At 43.7% G+C, this 25,890-nt stretch overlaps 1 protein-coding gene across 1 annotated transcript in view; it reads right to left on the bottom strand.

The window, feature by feature from the left end:
- Nucleotides 1–24,259, bottom strand: part of GAB4 (GRB2 associated binding protein family member 4) — a 66,356-nt gene extending 42,097 nt beyond the window's left edge. The window contains 4 exon segments of the mRNA XM_073007123.1: nt 12,281–12,356; nt 12,358–12,463; nt 13,268–13,360; nt 24,175–24,259. Of these exon segments, the coding sequence (XP_072863224.1) occupies nt 12,281–12,356; nt 12,358–12,463; nt 13,268–13,360; nt 24,175–24,259 (360 nt within the window).
- Nucleotides 24,260–25,890: the final 1,631 nt, after the last annotated feature.

Here is a 25,890-nt window from a genome sequence, read left to right as displayed (position 1 = left end):
AGACATCAGGTCAAGCTAAATACAATCATTTGTCCAAGAATCATCTCCACCTCCCTAGAGAAGCACCTGGCTATGAACAGAAGATGCACACAGACTTCTAAGAGACTTCTGAATAAGGTGACTGTGAGGGAAATGCTTTGTGCTATGGAACTTCAGATCAGGATTATCTTTATTCTGAACTTGGCTTTGTCCCAGAAAGCCAGAGTTTCTTGTTAATTTCTTCCTTTGTCTAGCTCTTGGTTCTAAAACTGCATCTGTATTTCAGATTTATGTCAATATTTAATATTTACTACTGCTGGAGTTGCCTCCTTTCAGGGCCTCAGTTGAGCCCTGGTAACCTGTATTGATCTGCGGCATTTGTCTCTACCTCAGGCCAGCAGAATGCAGTCTAATGACTAAGGATCCTCATAAAAAGGGACAATGACCAGCGGAAGGTAAAAACGGAGAAAGAGGCCACTGGGAAGTTTAAACATGGTGCAGAACCCACCACAGCACAGCAAAGCGGCTGTAGCCAGACTGCCTCTCTAGATTCTGCCTCTCTGGGCAGGGCATCTCTGAAAGGCAGCATCCCCCCAGTCAGGGGCTTATAGATAAAACTCCCATCTCCCTGGGACAGAGCACCTGGAGGAAGGGGCAGCTGTGGGCGCAGCTTCAGCAGACTTAAACGTTCGGCCTGTGGCTTTGAAGAGCACAGTGTATCTCCCGGCACAGCGCCCAAGCTCTGCTAAGGGACAGACTGCCTCCTCAAGTGGGTCCCTGACCCCTGTCCCTCCTGACTGGGAGATATCTCCCAGCAGGGGTTGACAGACAACTCATACAGGAGAGCTCCAGCTGGCATCTGGTAGGTGCCCCTCCGGGACAAAGCTTCCAGAGGAAAGAGCAGGCAGCAATTTTTGCTGTTCTGCAGCCTCCACTGGTGATACCCAGGCAAACAGCGTCTGGAGTGGACTTCCAGCAAACTCCAACAGACCTGCAGAAGAGGAGCCTGACTATCAGAAGGAAGACTAACAAACAGAAAGCAATAGCACCAACATCAACAAAAAGGACACCCACACAAAAACTCCATCCAAATATCACCAACATCAAAGACCAAAAATAGACAAATCCACAAAGATGAGGAAACACCAGGGCAAAAAGGCTGAAAATTCCAAAATCCAGAATGTGTCTTCTCCTCCAAAAGATCACAACCCCTTGCCAGCAAGGGAACAAAATTGGATGGAGAATGAGTTTGACGAACTGACAGAAGTAGGCTTCAGAAAGGGGGTAAAAACAAACTCCTCCGAGCTAAAGGAGTATGTTCTAACCCAATGCAAGGAAACTAAGAACCTTGATAAATGGTTACAGGAACTGCTAACTAGGATAACCAGCTTAGAGAAGAACATACACAACTTGATCAAGCTGAAAGTGACAGCACGAGAACTTCGTGAAAAATAAACAAGTGTCAATAGCCAAATTGATCAAGCAGAAGAAAGGATATCAGAAATTAAAGATTAACTTAATGAAATAAAGTGTGAAGACAAGATTAGAGAAAAAAATTTAAAGGAATAGACAAAGTCTCAAAGAAATATGGGACTATGTGAAAAGGTCAAATCTACATTTGAGGTATACGTGAAAATGACGGGGAGAATGGAACCAAATTGGAAAACACTCTTAAAGATATTTATTATCCAGGAGAACTTTCCAAACCTAGCAAGACAAGCCAATATTCAAATTCAAGAGATACAGAGAACACCACCAAGCTACTCCTCAAGAAGAGCAACCTCAAGACACATAATTGTCAGATTCACCAAGTTTGAAATGAAGGAAAAAAATGGTAAGGGCAGCCAGAAAGAAAGGTCAGGTTACCCACAAAGAGAAGCCATCAGACTAAGAGCACATCTCTCTGCAGAAACCCTACAAGCCAGAAGAGAGTGAGGGTCAATATTCAACAGTCTTTTTTTTTTTTTTAATTATACTTTAAGTTCTATGGTACATGGGCACAACACGCAGGTTTGTTACATATGTACACAAGTGCCATGTTGGTATGCTGCACCCATTAATTCGTCATTCACATTAGGTATATCTCCTAATGTTATCCCTCCCCCCTCCCCCTACCCTACAACAGGCCACAGTGTGTGATGTTCCCCACCCTGTGTCCAGGTGTTCTCATTGTTCAATTCCCACCTATGAGTGAGAACATGTGGTGTCTGGTTTTCCGTCTTTGCAATAGTTTGCCGAGAATGATGGATTCCACCTTCATCCATATCCCTACAAAGGACATGAACTCATCCTTTTTTATGGCTGTATAGTATTCCATGGTGTATACGCACCACATTTTCTTAATCCAGTCTATCATTGACGGACATTTGGGTTGGTTCCAAGTCTTGCTATTGTGAATAGTGCCGCAATAAACATAAGTGTGCATGTGTCTTTATAGCAGCATGATTTATAATCCTTTGGGTATATGCCCAGTAATGGGATGGCTGGGTCAAATGGTATTTCTAGTTCTAGATCCTTGAGGAATCGTCACACCGTCTGCCACAATGGTTGAATTAGTTTACAGTCCCACCAACATTGTAAAAGCATTCCTATTTCTCCACATCCTCTCCAGCACCTGTTGTTTCCTGACTTTTTAATGATCACCATTCTAACTGGTGTGAGATGGTATCTCATTGTGGTTTTGATTCGCATTTCTCGAATGGCCAGTGATGCTGAACATTTTTTCATGTGTCTGTTGGTTGCACAAATATCTTCTTTTGAGAAGCGTCTGCTCATATCCTTTGCCTACTTTTTGATGAGGTTGATTTTTTTTTTGTAAATTTGTTTAAATTCTTTGTAGATCCTGGACATTAGCCCTTTGTCAGATGGGTAGACTGTAAAAATTTTCTCCCATTCTGTGGGTTGCCTGTTCACTCTGATGCTGGTTTCTTTCACTGTGCAGAAGCTCTTTAGCTTAATTAGATCCTATTTTTAATTTTGGCTTTTGCTGCCATTTCTTTTGGTGTTTTAGTCATGAAGTCCTTACCCTTGCCCATGCCTATGTCCTGAATGGTATCGCCTAGATTTTTTTCTAGGGTTTTTACGGTTTTAGGCCTAACATTTAAGTCTTTAATCCATCTTGAATTAATTTTTCTATATGGTGTAAAGAAGGGATCCAGTTTCATCTTTCTACATATGGCTAGCCAGTTTTCCCAGCACCATTTATTAAATAGGGAATCTTTTCCCCATTTCTTGTTTTTGTCAGGTTTGTCAAATATCAGATGGTTGTACATGTGTGGTATTATTTCTGAAGGCTCTGTTCTGTTCCATTGGTCCATATCTCTGTTTTGGTACCGGTACCATGCTGTTTTGGTTACTGTAGCCTTGTAGTATAGTTTGAAGTCAGGTAGCATGATGCCTCCAGCTTTGTGCTTTTGGCTTAGGATTGTCTTGGCAATGTGGGCTCTTTTTTGGTTCCATATGAACTTTAAAGTAGTTTTTTCCAATTCTGTGAAGAAAGTCATTGGTAGCTTGATGGGGATGGCATTGAATCTATAAATTACCTTGGGCAGTATGGCCATTTTCACAATATTGATTCTTGCTATCCATGAGCAAGGAATGTTCTTCCATTTGTTTGTGTCCTCTTTTATTTCGTTGAGCAGTGGTTTCTAGTTCTCCTGGAAGAGGTCTTTCACATCCCTTGTAAGTTGCATTCCTAGGTCTTTTATTCTCTTTGAAGCAATTGTGAATGGGAGTTCACTCAGGATTTGGCTGTTTGTCTGTTATTGGTGTATAGGAATGCTTGTGACTTTTGCACACTGGTTTTGTATCCTGAGAATTTGCTGAAGTTGCTTATCAGCTTAAGGAGATTTTAGGCTGAGATGATGGGGTTTTCTAAATATACAATCATGTCATCTGCAAACAGGGACAAATTGACTTCCTCTTTTCCTAACTGAATACCCTTTATTTCTTTCTCCTGCCTGATTGCCCTCGCCAGAACTTCCAACACTATGTTGAATAGGAGTGGTGAGAGAGGACATCCCTGTCCTGTGCCAGTTTTCAAAGGGGATGCTTCCAGTTTTTGCCCATTCAGTATGATATTGGCTATGGGTCTGTCATAAATAGCTCTTATTATTTTGAGATACATCTCATCAATACCTAATTTATCAAGAGTTTTTAGCATGAAGGGCTGTTGAATTTTATCAAAGGCCTTTTCTGTATCTATTGAGATAATCATGTGGTTTTTGTCTTTGGTTCTGTTTATATGCTAGATTACATTTAGTGATTTGTCTATGTTGAACCAGCCTTGCATCCCAGGGATGAAGCCAACTTGATCTTGGTGGATAAGCTTTTTGATGTGCTGCTGGATTCGGATTGCCAGTATTTTATTGAGGATTTTTGCATCGATGTTCATCAGGGATATTGTTCTAAAATTCTCTTTTTTGTTGTTGTTGTGTCTCTGACAGGCTTTGGTATCACGATGATGTTGGCCTCATAAAATGAGTTAGGGAGGATTCCCTCTTTTTCTATTGATTGGAATAGTTTCAGGAGGAATGGTACCAGCTCCTCTTTGCACCTCTGGTAGAATTTGGCTATGAATCTGTCTGGACCTGGACTTTTTTTGGTTGGTAGGCTATTAATCACTGCCTCAATTTCAGAACCTGTTATTGGTCTATTCAGGGATGCAACTTCTTCCTGGTTTAGTCTTGGGAGGGTGTCCAGGAATGTATCCATCTCTTCTAGATTTTCTAGTTTATTTGCATAGAGGTGTTTATACTATTCTCTGACGGTAGTTTGTATTTCTGTGGGATCAGTGGTGATATCCCCTTTAACATTTTTTATTGCATCTATTTGATTCTTCTTTCCTTCTTTATTAGTCTTGCTAGTGGTCTATCAATTTTATCGATCTCTTCAAACAACCAGCTCCTGGATTCACTGATTTTTTGAAGGGTTTTTTGTGTCTCTATCTCCTTCAGTTCTGCTCTGATGTATTTCTTCCCTTCTGCCAGCTTTTGAATGTGTTTGCTCTTGCTTCTCTAGTTCTTTTAATTGTGATGTTAGGGTGTCAATTTAAATCTTTCCTTCTTTCTCTTGTGGGCATTTAGTGCTATAAATTTCCCTCTACACACTGCTTTAAATGTGTCCCAGAGATTCTGGTATGTTGTCTCTTTGTTCTCATTGGTTTCAAAGAACATTTTTATTCTGCCTTCTTTCCGTTATGTTTTTCAGTTTCCATGTGGTTGAGTGGTTTTCAGTGAGTTTCTTAATCCTGAGTTCTAGTTTGATTGTACCGTGGTCTGAGAGACAGTTTGTTATCATTTCTGTTCTTTTACATTTGCTAAGGAGTGCTTTACTTCCAACTATGTGGTCAATTTTGGAATAAGTGTGATGTATTGCTGAGAAGAATGTATATTCTGTTGATTTGGGGTGGAGAGTTCTGTAGATGTCTATTCGGTCCACTTGGTGCAGAGCTGAGTTCAATTCCTACATATCCTTGTTTACTTTCTGTCTTGTTGATCTGTCTAATGTTGACAGTGGGGTGTTAAAGTCTCCCGTTATTATTGTGTGGGGGTCTGAGTCTCTTTGTAGGTCTCTGAGGACTTGCTTTATGAATCTGGGTGCTCCTGTATTGGGTGCATATATATTTAGGATAGTTAGCTCTTCTTGTTGAATTGATCCCTTTACCATTATGTAATGGCCTTCTTTGTCTCTTCTGATCCTTGTTGGTTTAAAGTCTGTTTTATCAGAGACTAGGATTGCAACATCTGCTTTTTTTGTATTGTTTTGTTTTGTTCTCCATTTGCTTAGTAGATCTTCCTCCATCCCTTTATTTTGACCCTATGTGTGTCTCTGCAAGTGAGATGGGTCTCCTGAATATAGCACACTAATGGGTCTTGACTCTTTATCCAATTTGCCAGTCTGTGTCTTTTAATTGGAGCATTTAGCCCATTTACATTTAAGGTTAATGTTGTTATGTGCTCGAGCTTCCAGGCCGCTTTGTTTACCTACTCAAGCCTCAGCAATGGTGCACGCCCCTCCACCAGCCTCCCTGCTGCCTCACAGTTTGATCTCAGACTGCTGTGCTAGCAGTGTGCAAGGCTCTGTAGGCATGGGACCCTCCGAGCCAGGTGCAGAATATAATCTCCTGGTGTGGTATTTGCTAAGGCCTTTGGAAAAGCACAGTATTAGGGTTGGAGTGTCCTGATTTTCCAGGTACCATCTGTCATGGTTTCCTTTTGCTAGGAAAGGGAATTCTCCAACCCCTTGCACTTCCTGGGTGACACGATACACCGCCCTGCTCCGTGGGCTGCCCTCACTGTCTGACAAGCCCCTGTGAGATTAATGTGGTACCTCAGTTGGAAATGCAGAAATCACCCACCATCTGCATCACTCACACTGGGAGCTGCAGACTGGAGCTGTTCCTATTCGACCATCTTGGAACCTCCATTTTCAACATTCTTAAAGAAAATAATTTTCAACCCAGAATTTCATATCCAGTCAAACAAAGGTTCATTAGCAAAGGAGAAATAAAATTCTTTATAGACCAGCAAATGCTAATAGATTCTGTCACCACCAGGCCTGCCTTACAAGAGTTCCTGAGGAACCACTAAATATGGAAAGGAAAAACCAGTACCCGCTATTGCAAAAACATACCAAAATGTAAAGACCATCGACATGATGAAGATACTGCACCAACTAACAGGCAAAATAACCAGCTAGCATAATGACAGGATCAAATTCTCACATAGCAATATTAACCTTAAATGTAAATGGGCTAAATGCCCCAATTAAAAGACACAGACTAGCAAATCGGATAGAGTCAAGACCCATCAGTGTGCTATATTCAGGAGACTCATCTCATGTGCAAAGACACACATAGGCTCAAAATAAAGGAGTGGAGGAATATTTACCAAGCAAATGGAGAGCAAAAAAAAGCAGGGGTTGCAATCCTAGTCTCTGATAAAACACACTTTAAAGCAACAAACATCAAAAGAGACAAAGAAAGCCATTACATAATGGTAAAGGAATCAATTCAAAAAGAAGAGCTAACTACCCTAAATATACATATGCACCCAAGACATGGGCACCCAGATTCATAAAGCAAGTTCTCAGAGACCTACAAAGAGACTTAGACTCCCACACAGTAATAGTGGGAGACTTTAACACCCCACTGTCAATATTAGGCAGATCATCAAGACAGAAATGAAACAAGGATATTCAGAACTTGAACTCAGCTCTGGACCAAGTGGACTTAATAGACATCTACAGAGCTCCCCACCTGAAATCAACAGAATATACATTCTTCTGAGCACCACCTAGCACTCACTTATTCTAAAATTGACTACATAATTGGTAGTAAAACACTCCTCAGCAAATGAATGGAAATCATAGCAAACAGTCTCTTAGACCACAGTGCAACCAAATTAGAACTCAGGATTAAGAAACTCACTCAAAAATGCACAACTACATGGAAACTGAAAAACCTGCTTCTGAACGATTACTGGGTAAATAACAAAATTAAGGCAGAAATAAAGATCTTTTTTTTTTTTGAAACCAATGGAAACAAAGACACAATGTACCACAATCTCTGGGACACGCCTAAACCAGTGTTTAGAGGGAAATGTATAGCACTAAATGCCCACAAGAGAAAGCGAGAAAGATCTAAAATCGACACCCTAACATCAAAATTAAAAGAACTAGAGAAGCAAGAGCAAACAAATTCAAAAGCCAGCAGAAGACAAGAAATAACTAAGATCAGAACAGAGTTGAAGGAGATACAGACACAAAAAAAACTTCAAAAAATCAATAAATTTAGCAGCTGTTTTTTTAAAAGATTAACAAATTAGATAGACCACTAGCCAGACTAATAAGAATCAAATAGACACAACAAAGAATCATCAAATAGACACAACAAAAAATGATAGGCGGGTATCACCAGTGATTCCACAGAAATATAAACTACCACCAGAGAATACCATAAACACCTCTATGCAAGTAAACTAGGAAATCCATACAAAATGGATAAATTCCGGCCGGGCGCGGTGGCTCAAGCCTGTAATCCCAGCACTTTGGGAGGCCGAGACGGGCAGATCACGAGGTCAGGAGATCGAGACCATCCTGGCGAACACGGTGAAACCCCGTCTCTACTAAAAAATACAAAAAACTAGCCGGGCGAGGTGGCGGGTGCCTGTAGTCCCAGCTATTCGGGAGGCTGAGGCAGGAGAATGGCGTGAACCCGGGAGGCGGAGCTTGCAGTGAGCTGAGATCCGGCCACTGCACTCCAGCCCGGGCAACAGAGCGAGACTCCGTCTCAAAAAAAAAAAAAAAAAAAAGGATAAATTCCTGGACACATACACCCTCCCAAGACTAAACCAGGAAGAAGTCAAATCTCTGAATAAACCAATAATAAGTTCTGAAATTGAGGAAGTAATTAATAGCCTATCAACAACAACAAAAAAAGTCCAGCACCAGACCGATTCACAGCCGAATTCTACCAGAGGTACAAAGAAGAGCTGGTACCATTCCTCCTGAAACTATTCCAAACAATGTAAAAAGAGGGACTCCTCCCTAATTCATTTTATGAGGCCAGTATCATCCTGATGCAAAACCCTAGCAGAGACACAACAAAAAAAGAAAATTTCTTTTGTTCATATTCCTAACGAACATCAATGCAAAAATCCTCAATAAAATACTGGCAAACCAAACCCAGCAGCACATCAAAAAGCTTACTGACCACGATCAAGTCGACTTCATTCCTGGGATGCAAAGCTGGTTTAATATACACAAATCAATAAATGTAATCTGTCACATAAAAAGAACCAACGACAAAAACCACATGATTATCTCAATAGATGCAGAAAAGGCCTTCAATAAAATTCAACACCCCTTCATGCTAAAAGCTCTCAATAAACTAAGTATTGATGGAACGTATCTCAAAATAATAAGAGTTATTTATGATAATCAATAAACATAATCCATCACGTAAAAAGAACCAATGACAAAAACCACATAATTATCTCAATAGATGCAGAAAAGGCCTTCGATAAAATTCAACACCCCTTCGGGCTAAAAACTCTCAATAAACTAAGTATTAATGGAACGTATCTCAAAATAATAAGAGTTATTTATGACAAACCCACAGCTAATATCACACTGAATGGGCAAAAGCTAGAAGGATTCCCTTTGAAAACTGGCACAAGACAAGGATGCCCTCTCTCACCACTCCTATTCAACATATTATTGGAAGTTCTGGCCAGCACAATCAGGCAAGAGAAAGAAAGGGTATTCAAATAGGAAGAGAGGAAGTTAAATTGTCTCTGTTTGCAGATGACATGATTCTACATTTAGAAAACCCCATCGTCTCAGCCCAAAAACTCCTTAAACTTCAGTGAAGTCTCAGGATACAAAATCCATGTGCAAAAATCACAAGGATTCCTACACACCAATATTAGACAAATATAGCACCAAATCATGAGTGAAATCCCATTCACAATTGCTACCAAGAGAATAAAATACCTAGGAATACAACTTACAGAGATGTGAAGGACCTCCTCAAGGAGAACTACAAACCACTGCTCAAGGAAATAAGAACTACAAACCACTGCTCAAGGAAATAAGAACTACAAACCACTGCTCAAGGAAATAACAGAGGACACAAACAAATGGAAGAACACTCCATGCTCATGGATAGGAAGAATCAATATCGTGAAAATGGCCATACTGCCCAAAGAATTTACAGATTCAATGCTATTCCAATCAAGCTACCATTGACTTTCTTCATAGAATTAGAAAAATCCACTTTAAATTTCATATGGAACCAAAAAAGAGCCCGTATAGCCAAGAAAATCTTAAGCAAAAATAACAAAGCTGGAGGCATCACACTACCCAACTTTAAACTGTACTACAAGGTTACAGTAACCAAAACAGTGTGGTACTGGTACTAAGACAGACATACAGACCAATGGAACAGAACAGAGGCCTCAGAAATAACACCACACATCTACAACCATCTGATCTTTGACAAATCTGACAAAATCTAGCAATGGGGAAAGGATTTCCTATTTAATAAATAGTGTTGGGAAAACTGGCTAGCCATATGCAGAAAACTGAAAGTGGACCCCTTCCTTACAGCTGACACAAAAATTAACTCAGTTCTAAAAGAGGTCAGGGTCAAGATGGATTAAAGACTTAAATGTAAGACCTAAAACCATAGAAACCCTAGAAGAAAACCTAGGCAATACCATTCAGGACATAGGCATGGGCAAAGACTTCATAACTAAAACACCAAAAGCAATGGCAACAAAAGCCAAAATTGACAAATGGGATCTAATTAAACTAAAGAGCTTCTGCATAGCAAAAGAAACTATCATCAGAGTGAACAGGCAACCTACCAAATGGGAGAAATTTTTTCCAATCCATCTACCTGACAAGGGGCTAATATCCAGAATCTATAAGCAATTTAAACAAATTTACAAGAACAAAACGACAACACTGTCAAAAAGCGGGCAAAGGATATGAACAGGCACTTATCAGAAGAAGATATTTATGTGGTCAACAAACATGAAAAAAAGCTCACTATCACTGGTCATTAGAGAAATGCAAATCAAAACCACAAGATACCATCTCATGCCAGTTAGAATGGCGATCATTAAAAAGGAAACGACAGATGCTGGAGAGGATATGGAGAAATAGGAACGCTTTTACACTGTTGGTTGGAGTGTAAATTAGTTCAAGCACTGTGAAAGACAGTGTGGCAATTCCTCAAGGAATTGCCTTCAACACCCTTTCAGAAAACTACACTGCAGAAAACTACACTGCAGTGCACACTGTCCCTCAGGATCTAGAACTAGAAATACCATTTGACCCAGCAATCCCATTACTTGGTATATACCCAAAGGATTATAAATCATTCTACTATAAAGACAAGTGTACCCGTATGTTTACTGCAGCACTACTCACAACAGCAAAGACTTGGAACCAACCCAAATGCCCATCAATAACAGACTGGATAAAGAAAATGTGGCACATATACACTATGGAATACTACACAGCCATAAAAAAGAATGAGTTCATGTCCTTTGCAGGGACATGGATAAAACTGGAAACCATCATTCGCGGCAAACTTACACCGGAACAGAAAACCAAATACAGCATGTTCTCACTCATAAGTGGGAGGTGAACAATGAAAACATATGGGCACAGGGAGGGGAACATGACACAACGTGGCCTATTGGGGTTGGGGGGCAGGGGAAGGGAAAGCATTAGGAGAAATACCTAACGTAGATGATGGGTTGATGGGTGCAACAAACCACCATGACACGTGTATATATGTATGTAACAAACCTTCACGTTCTACACATGTATCCCAGAACTTAAAGTATAATAAAAACTTGAAAAAACAAATGGAGAAAGACAAGAACGCAGAACTGGTTATAGCCCATACCGCAGGGAAGCAGAGGAAAGGGAAGATGACTATGGGATCAGCTTATTCTGGATAGATTCTTGAAGGGCTGGACCTGGGGCTAAGGAATAGGAGAGAAGAGCCTCTTCCATGTACTTGGTATAATCATACTGACTCCTAAAATTACTGTTTCCTCAGTAAAATTGTTGAAATTTAGAACGACACTCTTCAAATTAGCCACTAGGGGGAAGGGCAGCCAATCTTTTTTTCTAAATCGTTTAATCACGTGAATTAATATACAGAAAACTACACTGCAGTGCACACTGTCCCTCAGCACGCGTGGAGGCGTGGACGGACGCGAACGACCCCGGGAGTGGCGGGCAAGGAGGAAAGGGGAGCTGGTGTGAGGCGCCTGCGTTTTCTTGGGGACCAGGAGGGAAGAGGAGGGGGTGTGAGGTGCCTGCCTTCTCAGGGCTCAGGAGGGAAGACAGCAGGTTTGAGGCGCCTGCCTTCCTTGGGGCCTGGGAGGAAAGGAGAGGGTGCGAGGTGTCCGCCATTCTCAGGGCCTGGGAGGGAAGGGGAGCGGGTGCGAGGTTCCTGTCCTTTGTGAGGCTGCGGAGCCTGCTGTGGGTCTGCAAAGCCTAGTCTCCTTTCTCGCCCACTCTCCGACCTGCAGGCCCACGGCGCTCAGGGTAAAAGGGTCCCCAGCCCCGGAATCAACTCCCTGGGACTCGGAACGCAACCCACGCAAACCCGGACCCTGTCTCTCGCTGGCGGGGAGTGGCCTTCGAATGCAGACGTGGACAAGTCGCCTCCACCCACAGCTCCTCCCGTGGACCCAGGCCGCCTCCCCCACACCCCTCCCGGAGCCCCCAGACCCTCCGCGGCGCTCCTGGTCCCGCCCCCACTGCCCGCACTCACGAAGAGCCTCAACTTCTCCTCCGGGGGTGACTTCCTCAGCCAGCCACTGTGCAGCACGTGGCCACTTGTCATGCTCCGCCTGCGGGGCCGCTTCCGGCCACGAAGCCAAAGGCGCAAATGTTGGGTCAGGTGGTCACAGCTCCCGGGAGGGGGAGGGGGACGGCAGGGAAATGGGGTCCGCGGCTCACAGTGAAGGTGCCGTGACAGGGCGAGAGGGTGCTGCTGGAGGTGGGCTGTGGGGGGAGGCTTGCGGTTCCCTGGGACTGCGGGGTCGAAAGCGCAGTTTTGGGGGTGGTCCGGGTGAGAGGTGAAGCTCGTGGGGAGGGCGGGACCCGCGCGCAGGCGCTCAAGGCGGGGGCGGGGTTCAGGTTGCGGCTGGGTTTTGAGTTCCGGTTAAGGCTTGCGCCTGTGGTTCCAGATCCAATTAGAGGGGGAGTTTGGGAGTAAAGTTTAGACAAGGCCTCTGGTTTAGGGTTTGGGTTGGGGATTGGAGTGGGGACTTGCACCCTGGGTCAGCCTGGGTGCATCTTATCGGGACCACCGGGGTGGGGGACATGGGCTGGGCGGCTCCTTCGGAGATGGGGGACAGGGAGCACAGCTGGTGGGGAGGACAAGAACGAGGCGCGCAGCAGAGCGTCAGATGCTGAGTCCCAGGCGCCAGGTGAGGAAAGACAACGGAAGAGTTCAGGTTCCTGCTGGGGTTTGAGTTCCAGTTCGGGATTCGGCCTGTGGTTTACCTTCTGACTTGAGGTGGGGTTTGGGGTCGAGGTTCAGGCTAGGACTTGAGTTCTGGGTTGCAGTTTGGGGCTGGGGTTAGGTTTTAGAGTGAGGGTTTGGGCTGTTTGTGTTGTGTATGTTTGTGAATGTATTGGGATGTCGCTGTGTGCACATGTGTGTACTTATGTCACGTACGTGGACGTGTCAGCGTGTGCATGCATCAGTGTGTGCATGTGTGAGTGTTCGTGAAGTGTGGCACCGAGAGCCAACCCCTCTCCTCGCATTTATGCCCCACTGTCTTATCCTGGTTGAGGTGGGCTTTACAAGTTCCTTCCCTGGGCCGGTTGGAAGTTCGCATGTTGCCTGGGGAGAGAAGGGAAGGAGAGAAGAGGTGGAAAAAGAGGGCGGCTTGGCCTCAACCAGACCCTGCGTCATGGGGACCAAGAAGCCGGAGGTCCTTGTCTCCTGCCTCTGGAGGAGCTTGATTTGCTTCTTTGTTCACACATGGTGTGAAAGCACAGTTGGGGGCATGTGATGTGCACAGGATCTGTTCTTGTCCTTGCAGATGTCTTAGAGAACAGGACAGACAAGGGGCGTCTTCAGTAAGCCATTGCCAATGTGCACTGTGTGTCAGCTTACAAGAGGGGCACAGGGGCCTCATCAGGTAGCAGGGAGGATGCAAGGAAGAGTGTGTGGGAATGGGGGTGCTGGGTGGGGCCAGGTGAGTGGGTGCCTGGCTTCTCCTTAGGGCAAAGGAAAGTGCTGAAGAGTGTGAAACTGTGACGTTATGCTTTATGTTTTGAGAATGAAATTTGAGAATTGAAATTTAGAACGACACTCTTCAAATTAGCCACTAGGGGGAAGGGCAGCCAATCTTCTTTTTTTCTAAATCGTTTAATCACGTGAATTAATATATAGAAAACTACACTGCAGTGCACACTGTCCCTCAGCACGCGTGGAGGCGTGGAAGGACGCGATTGTGGGAACAAGCAGACATGGGGGACCTGATGAGGGCCAGTGGGATGTCCACAGAGGTAAGATTTGGTTTGAGCTGGTAAGAAAAGTGGAGATGGAGCCAAGTGGAGGAAATTGCAGGGTCTTGAGACTGAGGAGACATGTGGGTGGATGAGATATGAGTAGTGACCCTGAGGTGGGGAATGAGGGGACAGCCCGGAGGGGAGGTTGGTGAGGTGTATTTGGACCTATTGGGTTGGAACCCTAGGCAACATCCTCATGGGAGGACCAGTGGGTCCTGGTCAGGCAGACATGGTGCTCAGGGAGACATTGGATGAGGTAGGAGCCACAGACCCTCTGCTGATGGCAAGGATGGGGTTCCTGGAGGTGCTGGCTCCCTCTGCAGGCTGCAGTCATGGCAAGTCAATTATAAACTCACCGTCACAGCTCACACTGTATAGGACGTATGCCTTAGTATAAATCAGTTAGCCAGGGAGGCCACAGGGTACCCCGTTGGATCCTGCCCTGAGAGTAGGTTTGGATGGGGTGAGAGGGGAGAGAGGCAGTGGCAGGAGTGAGGCAGATGAGCTCTTCCTGGTTGGAAGGGAGCTCAGCCCCTGCAGTGACCTCATGCCAACTGGGGCCTCAGCAGGAGCCCCTACCTGGGTCCCCATGGACCTCTGACTGTCTTCTGGCCTCGGAGTGGAAAGAACCCTCTTCCAGAATATGTCTTCTCCAGCAACATTCTTCCAGCCCCCTACAGTACGCACAATGGGAACTTCAGGAGCGGGCAGAGACTGCCACAGCGCATGGAGGGCAGGTGTTGCCCCAAGGTCTAGCCTGCCCAGGATGTTGGCTTTGATGATGATTGAGGGACTTATCAGTGTCTTGAGCCTTTTATATATATATATACAGTGAGTTTAAATTTATCCTCTGTGTCTCAAGTGGACAAAAAAAAAAAAAAAAACCACTTTACTTTCCATTGATGATTGATTTTTCTTGTGTCTTCCGTTGCATGGTTGATGGGAAAAAAATGTAAGTTTCTCATGACTTATCTCTATTTCCTCTGGTTTGCAGCTGTCTACACCCACCGTAGGTCTCACCTCCTCCTTCTGTCCTGTGGCCTTGGGGAAAGGTCTCTGGCACTTATGCTGCCCTTGGGACCCTCACTGACCCTGGGCTCCTGGTCTGCCCACCCCTTCAGTTCCCCTGGGGTCACACATTGGTACCAGAGCCAGGAATGGGCTCTGCATTTCCCCCTCTTTGAGCCCTGTCTGGCTCCTACAGCCCATGTATTGGTGAACTCCTTGGGGGTCACATAGACCCTCCCCTCCCTGCTGAGCTGGCAGTTCATGCCCTGTGGGTAGGAGGAGGGGCAGAGGGAGAGCTCCAGGAGATGGGCTCCAGTATCCTCCCTCAGGCTTCTCACTGTGGGCAAAGGGCATAAGGCATGAGGTCCCTGGGGTCCGGACCAAGCTGACCTGGGTCTTCACCAGTCAGGAAATAAAATAACTTTTCTCTTAGAAATGCAAGTGTTTCTAATTATCAGGTCCAGAAGGAGGCATTAAAATGAGACCACAGTCATGTTCTACTCCCTCACATTGAGCTGCGTATTCATTTCTTGATACTGCTGTTGCCAGAAGTAGCTTTGAATTTACCTCATAATGCCACACCAGATACCACACCCCACACCCTATGGCTTAACCGTGTCACACCGGATGCCATACATCGTACCCTGTAGCTTAACAGTGTATGGCCCATCACTAAGGAGTGTTATTGCTATGAACCAACTAAAATTCCTGAGGAATTGTATCTGCCCCTTCCCTGTCCCGGTTGTTTTGCCTTTAAAAATCGGCTCATACCTGCTGCTAATTGGAGTGTATATTTAGGATAACTTGAATCTATGCTCCAGAGTTGCAATCCTGAAGTCTGTCTCAAATAAACTCTCTACCAAGATTAACTTTGTCTCAACTTCTTCCTTGTAGGGTGACACCAGGGTCCCCTTTCCTGGTGCTGCGGCTTCCCTGGACCCTGTGTGGCAGAGACATCCCCTCCACACAGTATTGCCAGCATATTATGCAGAAAAAATCATTTTCCCTTTCAACAGGGAACCTAGTTCTTAGGATTGTTGTTCAAAAATATAATTTAAAGCTTAAAACTGAGCACCTGGGTCTTGGCAGAGTTCCCATCTTTCCTCAGAGTGGCAGATGTGACTGTCAAGAGCCTGGGCAGCTGAAGACAAGGCTGAGTGGGGCGGAGGTTGTGATTGTTCCCTGACCTGTGTCATCCGCTTGCAGGCACCAGCCCTTCTCTGTAGAACCAGGGCATCTGCCAGGGATTATTCAGGCCCATGGGTGGGGGTCTGGCAGGGAGCAGTGCAGCGATGGAAGGTGTAGTGTGTGTGTGGTGCGTTGGGTGGATACTTCCGGTCCCACCAAAGGAAGAGCTTCCTTTTGGAGGCAGAGGTCTCCTATGTCTCCACAGAGGGATTCAGGTTGGCTGGCCTTTCCCAAGTACCTTGAAAGTCACCAGTCTTAGTGTCACCTGTCTGTCATGCTGTGTGTGTGTGTGTGTGTGTGTGTGTGTGTGAGAGAGAGAGAGAGAGAGAGAGAGATAGAGAGAGAGAAAATTGTTCAGGTGGGCGTACCCAGTCTCTGTAGCTGCTGAAAGGCCCTGGGACACACGCTGCATGCTGCCAGGCGTTTTTTCTGTCCTCAGCACGTGTCACCATCTGTACCCTGGTGCAGGCTGCTATGAGCCCCAGGCTCTGTGCTAGGGGAGCAGTGAGGGGACTGAAGAGACTCAGGGTCCCATGTGGAGGCTGAGCTGGCGCATAGTAAGGAAGACAGAATGTTCCTGGCACAGGTGCTGCTTGATGTGGACATCAGGAGGGCTTCTTGGAGGAGGAGGGAGGGCCTACTGAGGAGGAGGTTACCACTCCCAGGGTGAGTTCTGATCATGCTGCCTGAGCCCTTCCCTCATCCCATACTCTGCTCCAGACCTGGATGGGGGCCCACAGGGCCAGTGTGCAGCCGAGCCAGGACTGTGCCAGCACCTCACAAGGAGCCTTGGAATTCAGTGTGCGAGGGGCCACTGTGGTGCTCACCTGTGGCTCAGCCTGTCCCTGGAAATCTGTGACATGGAGGAGAGCAGGAGGGCATGGAAACACCTCCTAGGATCCCCAAGTTTGGAGGATATGCTGCCAGTGGAGTGTGAGGAGTGAGAGGCACCGCTGCCTGCCTACCTGCCACTGGAGGACCAGGCGCCTACATCCCCCACAAGCCTGCTCACTGAGACTGAGTGGGGTAGTAGTGGCTACTATGCCTTGGGCTGCTATGGCGGATGCAACCCTTCATCCCTCTCAGGAAGCACATGGAGCCCTCAACCCATCCCAGCCCTGCCCCGTGGCGTTTCACATGACCAGTGAGGCTTGGAGACCTAGTGAGGAGGCATCTGGGTGGTGAATGGTCCCAGCCAGAGGCATCGGCTGCCCAGGGACATCCAGGGCCCACAACCCCCTCCTGTCTTCACCAGGGCTCAGTCCTGAAAGTTCTGGGGCCCAGATACAGCCACCTGCATCATGTCCATCTTGTGGAAAATGGACAAAAGTCTCTGGAGCTGGCCCTGGGCTGGGACAGGACCTCCCAAGAAGGGGCCTCTAGCAGTGGTTAGAAGTCCTGCCTGGATGGAGGCTGGAAGCTCCTCCTTGCCTGATCTGCTCAGCACCTGTCGGGAGGGGCCTCTGCCCTCAGCATCCTGCCCACAGCACCACATTCTCCTGTCCCCTTTCTGGCTTTATCTATGGCCACTCTGATAAAAGAGGTGTAGTCTCCCAGCCTGTTCTGCTCTTACCCCTTAAAGGGCCAGCATGGGGCCAGCGAACACAGGTGAGACACCATAACCTGATGGTGGTGACCTCTCCATGCCTTCCTGAGGCACCTTTCCTAGATATTAAAAGGTGCTTTTAATGGAAAATGGCTTTTCCAAAGTGCTGATGCCTGGGAGGAGAGAGCAAGGGAGGGGTGGAGTTTGACCAGCCCTGGTGGGCTTTCTGGCCTCCCAAGAACAGCAGGGTGCAGACTCAGACCAGCTCCCAGATAGTAGGGTGGAACATCAGTGACAGCTCTGGGGACAGCAGAGTGGAGGCTCAAGGACGACTTCAGACAGTGGGGTGGAGGCTCACATGATCCAGCACTTCCCTTCTGGGTGTCTACACAAAGGAATTCAAAGAAGGGTCAAAGAAATATTTGTACATCCATGGTCATAGCAGAATTATTCACTAATAGCTTAAATATGGAGGCAACTCTAATGTCAGTGACAGATGAATGGATAAACAATATGCGGTCTATACATATAATGGAATATTCTTCATTTCTCAAAAGGAAGGTAATTCTGACAAACGTTATTAAAAATAACCCTGAAGACGTTAGAGTAAGTGAAATAGGTCACAAAAAACAAATACCATAGATTCTGCTTTTATAAGGTCCCAAGAATAGTCAAATGCGTAGAGACAGAAAGCAGAATGGTTCTTGCCTGGGGCTGGGTGGAAGGGAGAATGGAGAGCTATTGTTTAATGAGAGAGGGTTTCGGTTTTACAAGTTGGAAAGAATTCTGGAGATGGATGGTGGTAATGGTTGCAAAACCCTATGAGTGTTAATATTACTGAACTGTTCGCTGAAGCATGGTTAAACTACTATAGCTTATGTTATGTGTATTTTAACACAATTTTAAAAATTGGAAAATAAAACAAAACACCTAGAGCCATGATCTCTAAGGCCATATGTGTTCTGCCCCTGTTACTCCTCACTCACTCCATTCCGGCCCCACTGGCCTTTTTCTGGCTCCTCAAACACACCAAGCACTCCCTGCCTCGGGGGCTTTGCAGTGTCTGTTGCCCTCACGTGGAATCCCCTGCCCACAGATCTCTCTAGGACTCTCTCTCTCACACTTGCTCTGCTCTAATGTCTCTTTTTCAGTGAGTCCTGTCCTGATCACCCTACAGAAAAGCACCCAGCAATATTCTCTATTCCTTTTCCTTGCCTTGTCTTTGTAGCACCTGCTCCATGATGGCATATAGAAAGAATATGTTTATGCAACAGTCAATGTGATGACCACAGATTTTTCCCCAGCCCTGTTCTAGGCAGAGACTGGGAAATGGGTCATTCCTGTCCCCTATTCCAACTATCTTCTTATATAAAGGTTTATTTTTCCTTTTTAATGCTCTAACCTAATGTTAAGCAATTTCAGTTGATTTTTTCATAAGCCGGAAGGTCCATGAAATCTTTTTCTATGGCCATTATTTTCTCAAACATTGCAGAGTCTTTTTTCAGTGTTTTCCCATATATAATCATATTCCTAGGAATATCTCCTTGTCCTTCCTATCTAAATTCACCCAATGTGGTGTTCATATTTCAAGTGAGTTCAATACTGCCTTCATAATTCTTGGCACCTTTAAACTTTCATTGTCCCTGGTAGGTAGTTGCTCATCTTGTTGGTTAAATGAGTGATTTCGGCAATTTCACTTTTTACATTATTTTTATTTTTATGTTGAGACAGAGTCTCAGTCTGTTGCCCAGGCTGGAGTGCAGTGGCGTGATCTCAGCTCACTGCAGCCTCGACTTCCCAGGCTCAAGCGATCCTCCCATCTCAGCCTCCCAAGTAGTTGGGATGACAGACATGTGCCACAGCACCACACTAGTTTTTTCTGTGTTTGTAGAGACAGGATCTTGCTATGTTGCCCAGGCTGGTCTGTAACTCATACACTCAAGTAATCAGACCATCTGGGTCTCCCAAAGTGCTGGGATTACAGGCATCAGCCACAATGCCCAGCCTAAAATGTCTTCTAGATAGAGTGATTTTGAAGATTAAGCAGGCTAGTGAGTCAAGCACGTAGTACGACATTTGAAGCCCAAAAGCAGGGAGTGTGAGCCCCTGGTGGTGGTGGTGGAGGCGAAAGGAGAAACAGGAAGCAATGGGGAAGAGACACTTGGGACTAGAGCTCAGGGCTCTTCAGGGAAAGAAGCTTCCAGGTCCTGGAGAAGGGGCGAGACCCGTGAGAGTCCCCTGGAGGCTCAAAAGGAAGGGCCAGGCTTCCCAGACACAGTGGGCTCCGTGGCCTCCTCCCCTCCTTGTCACCTCAGGAGGGAGGGAAAGAGGGGAAGAGAAGGTCCTGCAGAAGAGGCAGGACGGCCGGTCGAGGGGGGCCTTGGGCGTTTTTTCCCAGGGCTGCCTCCTGCAGCTGTCCCAGGGGCTTCCTTGAACAAGGACTCCCTGCTTTCTAGCTGAGAGACAGGGTGGGTCCCCTGTCCCTCACCATGAAGTTCAATGAGTATTGGAGAGTCCGCCTGAGGCCAAGGGGCTTCAGCCCAACCGCTAGTGCCTGCTGCACTCACTCTTCAAGAAGGGCCACCAGCTGTCTGATGGAGAGCATGGAGCAGGTCTGACTGGGCCAGACTAGCACCAAGAAACACCCCAAAATTGAAACATGAAGAAATACAACACAGAACAGACCAATAACAATGAGATCAAAGCTGTAATAAAACGTCTCGCAGTAAAGAAAAGACCAGTATTCTATGGCTTTACTACTGAACTCTAACAAACATTTAAAGAACTAACACCAATCCTACTGAAACTAGTCCACAAAATAGAGATGGGGAATGCTTCCAAACTCATTCTATAACACCATAATTACCTTTATACCAAAATCAAAGACACTTTAAAAAAGAAAACTACAATATTTCCAATTAATATTGATGCAATAATCCTCAACAAAATACTAGCAAACCTTTAAACATTACATTAAACAGATCATTCTTCATGACCACGTGTGATTTATCACAAGGATGCAAGAATGGTTGCAAATCAATCCATATGATACATCACATCAACAAAATGAAGGACGAAGATTTTATAATAATTTAAATTAAGACAGAAAAAAGCATTTGATAAAATTCAACATACCATCATGAACCTGGGTAGAGAAAGAACATTATTAACATAATAAAAGTCATATATGACATACCCACAGCTAGTGTCATACTGACTGGGGAAACACTGAAATCCCCTTCTCTAAGATCTGGAACATGACCAGGATGCCCACTTTCACCACTGTTATTCACCATAGTACTGGAAGTCCTAGCAAGAGCAATCAGACAAGAGAGAGAAATAAAGGGCATCTAAATAGAAAGGAAGAAGACAAATTATCCTTGTTTGCAGATGATATAATCTTATAATTGTAAAAAACCTAAAGACTCCACAAAAACTACTAGAACTGATAAATCCAGTAGAGTTTCAGGATACAAATCAAGATATAAAAATGAGTAGCATTTCTTTTTTTTTTTTTTTTTTTTTTTGAGATGGAGTCTTGCTCTGTCACCCAGGCTGGAGTGCAGTGGCGCTATCTTGGCTCACTGCAAGCTCCGCCTCCCGGATTCATGCCATTCTCCTGCCTCAGCCTCCTGAGGAGCTGGGACTACAGGCGCCCATCACCACGCCCAGTTAATTTTTTTTGTATTTTTAGTAGAGATAGGGTTTCGCCGTGTTAGCCAGGATGGTCTCGATCTCCTGACCTCGTTATCTGCCTGCCTCAGCCTCCCAAAAGCGCTGGGATTACAGGCATGAGCCACTGCGCCTGGCAAAAATCAGTAGCATTTCTATATGCCAAGAGTGAACAATCTGAAAAAGAAATTAAAAAGAAATACCATTTATAATAGTCACAAATAGAACTAAACACATAGAAATTAACCAAAGAAGTAAAAGATTTCTACAATAAAAACTATAATACAGTCATAAAATAAATTGAAGACACAAAAATTGAAAGATATTCCACGTTCATGGATTGAAAGTGTTAGTATGTTAAAATGTCTACATTACCCAAAGCAATTCACAGATTAAATGCAGGACTCACATTAACTGACTTCAAATTACAGTACAAAGCTATAGTAACTGTAGCAGCCTGGTACTGGCATAAAAATAGACACATGAGCCAATGGAATTGAACAGACAACCCAGAAAAAATTTTTATACATTTTCACTGAATTCATTTTCGATAAAGGTGCCAAGAACTTAAATTAGGGCAAAGACAATCTCTTCAATAAATCATGCTGGGGAAACTGGATATCTATATGCAAAAGAATGAAACTATAACCCCTATCTCTTGTCATATACAAAACTCAAATGAAAGTGTACTAAATACTTAAATCTAAGACCTCAAATTTAAAAACTACAAGAAAACATTGAGGAAAGTCTCTCCAGGTATTGGCAAAAATGTCTTGAGTAATAACCCACAAGCACAGGCAGCCAAAGCAAATATGGACAAATGAAGTTACATCAAGTTGAAAATCTCCTGCATGTCAAAGGAAATGATCAACAAAGTGAGGAGACAACCCACAGAATAGGAGAACATATTTGCAAACTATTCATCTGACAAAGGATTAATAAGTAGAACAGATAAACAGCTCAAACTACTGTATGGGAAAAAAATCTAGTAATCTGATTTTTTAAATGGGCAAAATATTTCAATAAACATTTCTTGAAAGAAGACACATGAATTGCAAGCAGATATATTATCAGAGGTATGCAAATCAAAACTACAATGAGATATCATCTTACCCCAGTTAAAATGAATTTTGTCCAAACGTCAGGCAACAGCAAATGCTAGTGAGAATGTGGAGAAACAGGAAGCCTGGTACACTGTTGGTGGAAATGTAAGTTAGTACAACCACTGTGGAAAACAGCTTGGAGATTCCTCAGAAAACTAAAATAGAGCTTCCATATAATCTAGCAATTTCACCGCTAAGTATATACTCGCAAGAAATGAAGTCAGTATATTGAAGAGATGTCTACATTCCCATGTTTATTGCAGCATTGTTGAAAATAGCCAACATTTGGAAGCAACGTGTCAATCAACAGATGAATGGATAAAGAAAATGTGGTACATATACACAGTGGAGCCAGAAAAAAAGAATGAGATCCTGTCATTTGTAACAACATGGATGAGGATCATTATATTAAATGAAATAAGCCAGCCACAGAAAGACAAACTTTGCATGTTCTCACTTATTTGTGGGAGCTGAGGGTCCCACTGAGTTGAGCTCCTGGAGACAGAGAGTAGAAGGATGGTTACCAGAGGCTGAGAAGCATAGTAGGGGGGCGGTTTGGTAGCGGCATGCAGGGAAGTGAGGATGGTTAATGGGTACCAAAAATAGTTAAAAAGAATGAATAAGAGGTAGAGGTACTATTTGATGGCACAACAGGGTATTTGTGCTGATAGCACCACAGTAGTATTTGTACTGATAGCACAGTTTGTACTGATAGCACAACAGTAGTACTTGATACCACAACACTGCAATTGTCAATAATTGACAATTACTATAATCAATAATAATTTAGTTGTACCTTTTAAAATAACTGAAATAATATAATTGAATTTTGGTAGTACAAAGAATAAATGCTTGAGGAGATAGATACCCCATTTACCGTGCTGTGATTATTACACGTTGCATGCCTGTATCAAAGTATCTTATGTACCCAATTTATACACACAACTACTGTATATCCACAAAAATAAAAATAAATGTGATATAATAGTCAGGTATGGTTTTGCTGGGATATATACTACATTGTTGTATTTTGCCCAGTCTGTAGGATTAGGGGAATAGCTGTAGTAAATCCCCACAGAGGCAGTTGCAAAACTGCCTACGCTTCTCTCTCCCATTTGCCCTTTAATTTGTTAAAATCTGCTAAAGCGGTTTCTAATTTGCTACCTTGTAGCATTCTTCGGCTTTGTTTTGGAGGACTAGTAAGTCAATTAGCTGATATTGGTTTGAAAACCCTGAATCACAGGTCTTAAGCATTATTTGGAATTCCTTGGCAAACTTAAGGTGTCATGAGTCAGATGAGGAAATCCAAACATTGGAGCACTTAATTCTGACTTGGTATAAAGTATATATCTTATGTTTGAACCCATTCTTCTGTGGGTTTTGCTTTAAAAGAAATGACTACTATTTTTCTTCTTCTGTAGCTATTTCTGCACCCTTTGTGGTTTAAGAAGAAGGAATATGGAGAGGAGAAAGAGAAACAAAATGAAATCATCCAGGGGAAGTTTAGAAAGCAGAGGTTCGGGAGAAGAAAAAGAAAACAGTTTTTGGCACCTTCCTGATTTTAGAAGCTGATTTTGCTACTTTTCTTTAATTCTGAGGTAGTTTCAATTATTTTGTTGTTACCTTTCTGGAACGAAGTAAGTTTATCATTTCCACTTTTGGATGTTTTTAGGTGCCAGCTAAAATACAACCCTCGTTTATTTTCCATGATTCCGAAACCTAACTTCTCTAATTTAGCATACAAGAAGACCAATTTGGGAATACTTAAAGTTCTTAACTTTGGGAACCTTAGATGTCCATCATCCTTAGTAAAATCCTCCATTTACACAAATGTTTGCAAGAAGAGGTGCTGTAATTATCACATAAAACCAGCTGTTGTGCCCGAAGGGGGACACTGTCCTTGCCTATCCTTGTTTTTAGAGATTTTTTTTTTTTCTCATTTTTCTTTAAAACAAGTAATTGGACTGTGGCTTGTCGTTTGGTTAGAGGATCAGAGTGTGCCAATTGTGGGTGAGACCCCATAGTGTTTATCACTGAGTCATTTCTGTCCTCTTGTATCTCCCAGTTTCTCTATCTTTGTGTTTATTACCTCCAGGGAGATGCAAATCAAAAACTACCAGACCTTACCTTATCTTAATTAGAATGGCCATAATCAAAATGACAAAAGAGAACAAGTGTTGGCAAGGATGTGGAATAAAGGTAACTCTTATACGCTTTTGGTTTGAATGCAAATTAATACAGCCACTATGAAAAACAAGTATGGAAGTTTCTCAGCCTAAAAATAGAACTACTGTATGTTCCAGCAATTCCACAACTGGGCATATAGCCAAAAGAAATAAAGTCAGTATGTTAAAGAGATAGCTACACTCCCATGTTTATTACAGCACTATTGACAGTGGCCAAGATATGGAATCAATCACAGTGTCCATCAAAGAATAAATGGATAAGACAACATGGTATGTAAACACAATGAAATGCTATCTAGCCACAAATATATGGCATAACAAAATGAATGGCAGAATAAAATTCTACCATTTAAGACAACATAGATGAACCTGGAGGACATTATGATAAGCGAAATAAGCCAGACACAGAGAGACAAAAAACACAGGAATTTATTCAAATGTGGAATCTAAACAAGCTTACCTCTTAGAAGTAGAGAGTAGAATGGTGTTTACCAGAGCATGGGTTGGTTAGTGGAGAGGATGCAGAGATGTTGGTCAAAGGAAACATAGTTACAATTAGATAGAAGAAATACATTTTACAAGCTCTGTTGTGCAACCTGGCAGCCATACTTAATTATGACATGTTGCAGTCCTGAAAAATGGAAAAGTAGTTGATGTTAAGTGCTTTCACCACAAAAAATAATAACTTTTAGATCATGCATCTGTTAATTAGCTAGATTTTACCATTTTATAATCTATATGTAATTCAAAACATCATTTGTACGTAATAAACTTACACGTTATCTTCGATTAAAAACAAATGTTAAAATCATGCTTAAAAATTTTTTAGTCAAGCTAGAATTTGAATGTAGCTAAGTATCTTCAATAAAGAAGAAAAATTGTAATCCCAGCACTTTGGGAGGCCGAGACGGTAGTCCCAGCTACTCGGGAGGCTGAGGCAGGAGAATGGCGTAAACCCGGGAGGCGGAGCTTGTAGTGAGCCGAGTTCGCGCCACTGCACTCCAGCCTGGGCGACAGAGCAAAGACTCCGTCTCAAAAAAAAAAAAAAAAAAATTAAAATAATTTCAAAAATTAAAACTGAGAGGTTTGTTTGCCAATAGGAGCCACCTAAGAGTGTACTCGAGAAGAAAATAACGTTTTCCTGTATAAAGGT

Source organism: Chlorocebus sabaeus, chromosome 19, assembly GCF_047675955.1.
Source record: "Chlorocebus sabaeus isolate Y175 chromosome 19, mChlSab1.0.hap1, whole genome shotgun sequence".
Classification (NCBI taxonomy): domain Eukaryota; kingdom Metazoa; phylum Chordata; class Mammalia; order Primates; family Cercopithecidae; genus Chlorocebus; species Chlorocebus sabaeus.
The sequence above is the reverse complement of the archived record's forward strand: the minus strand, read 5'-3'. Positions and strand labels throughout refer to the sequence as shown.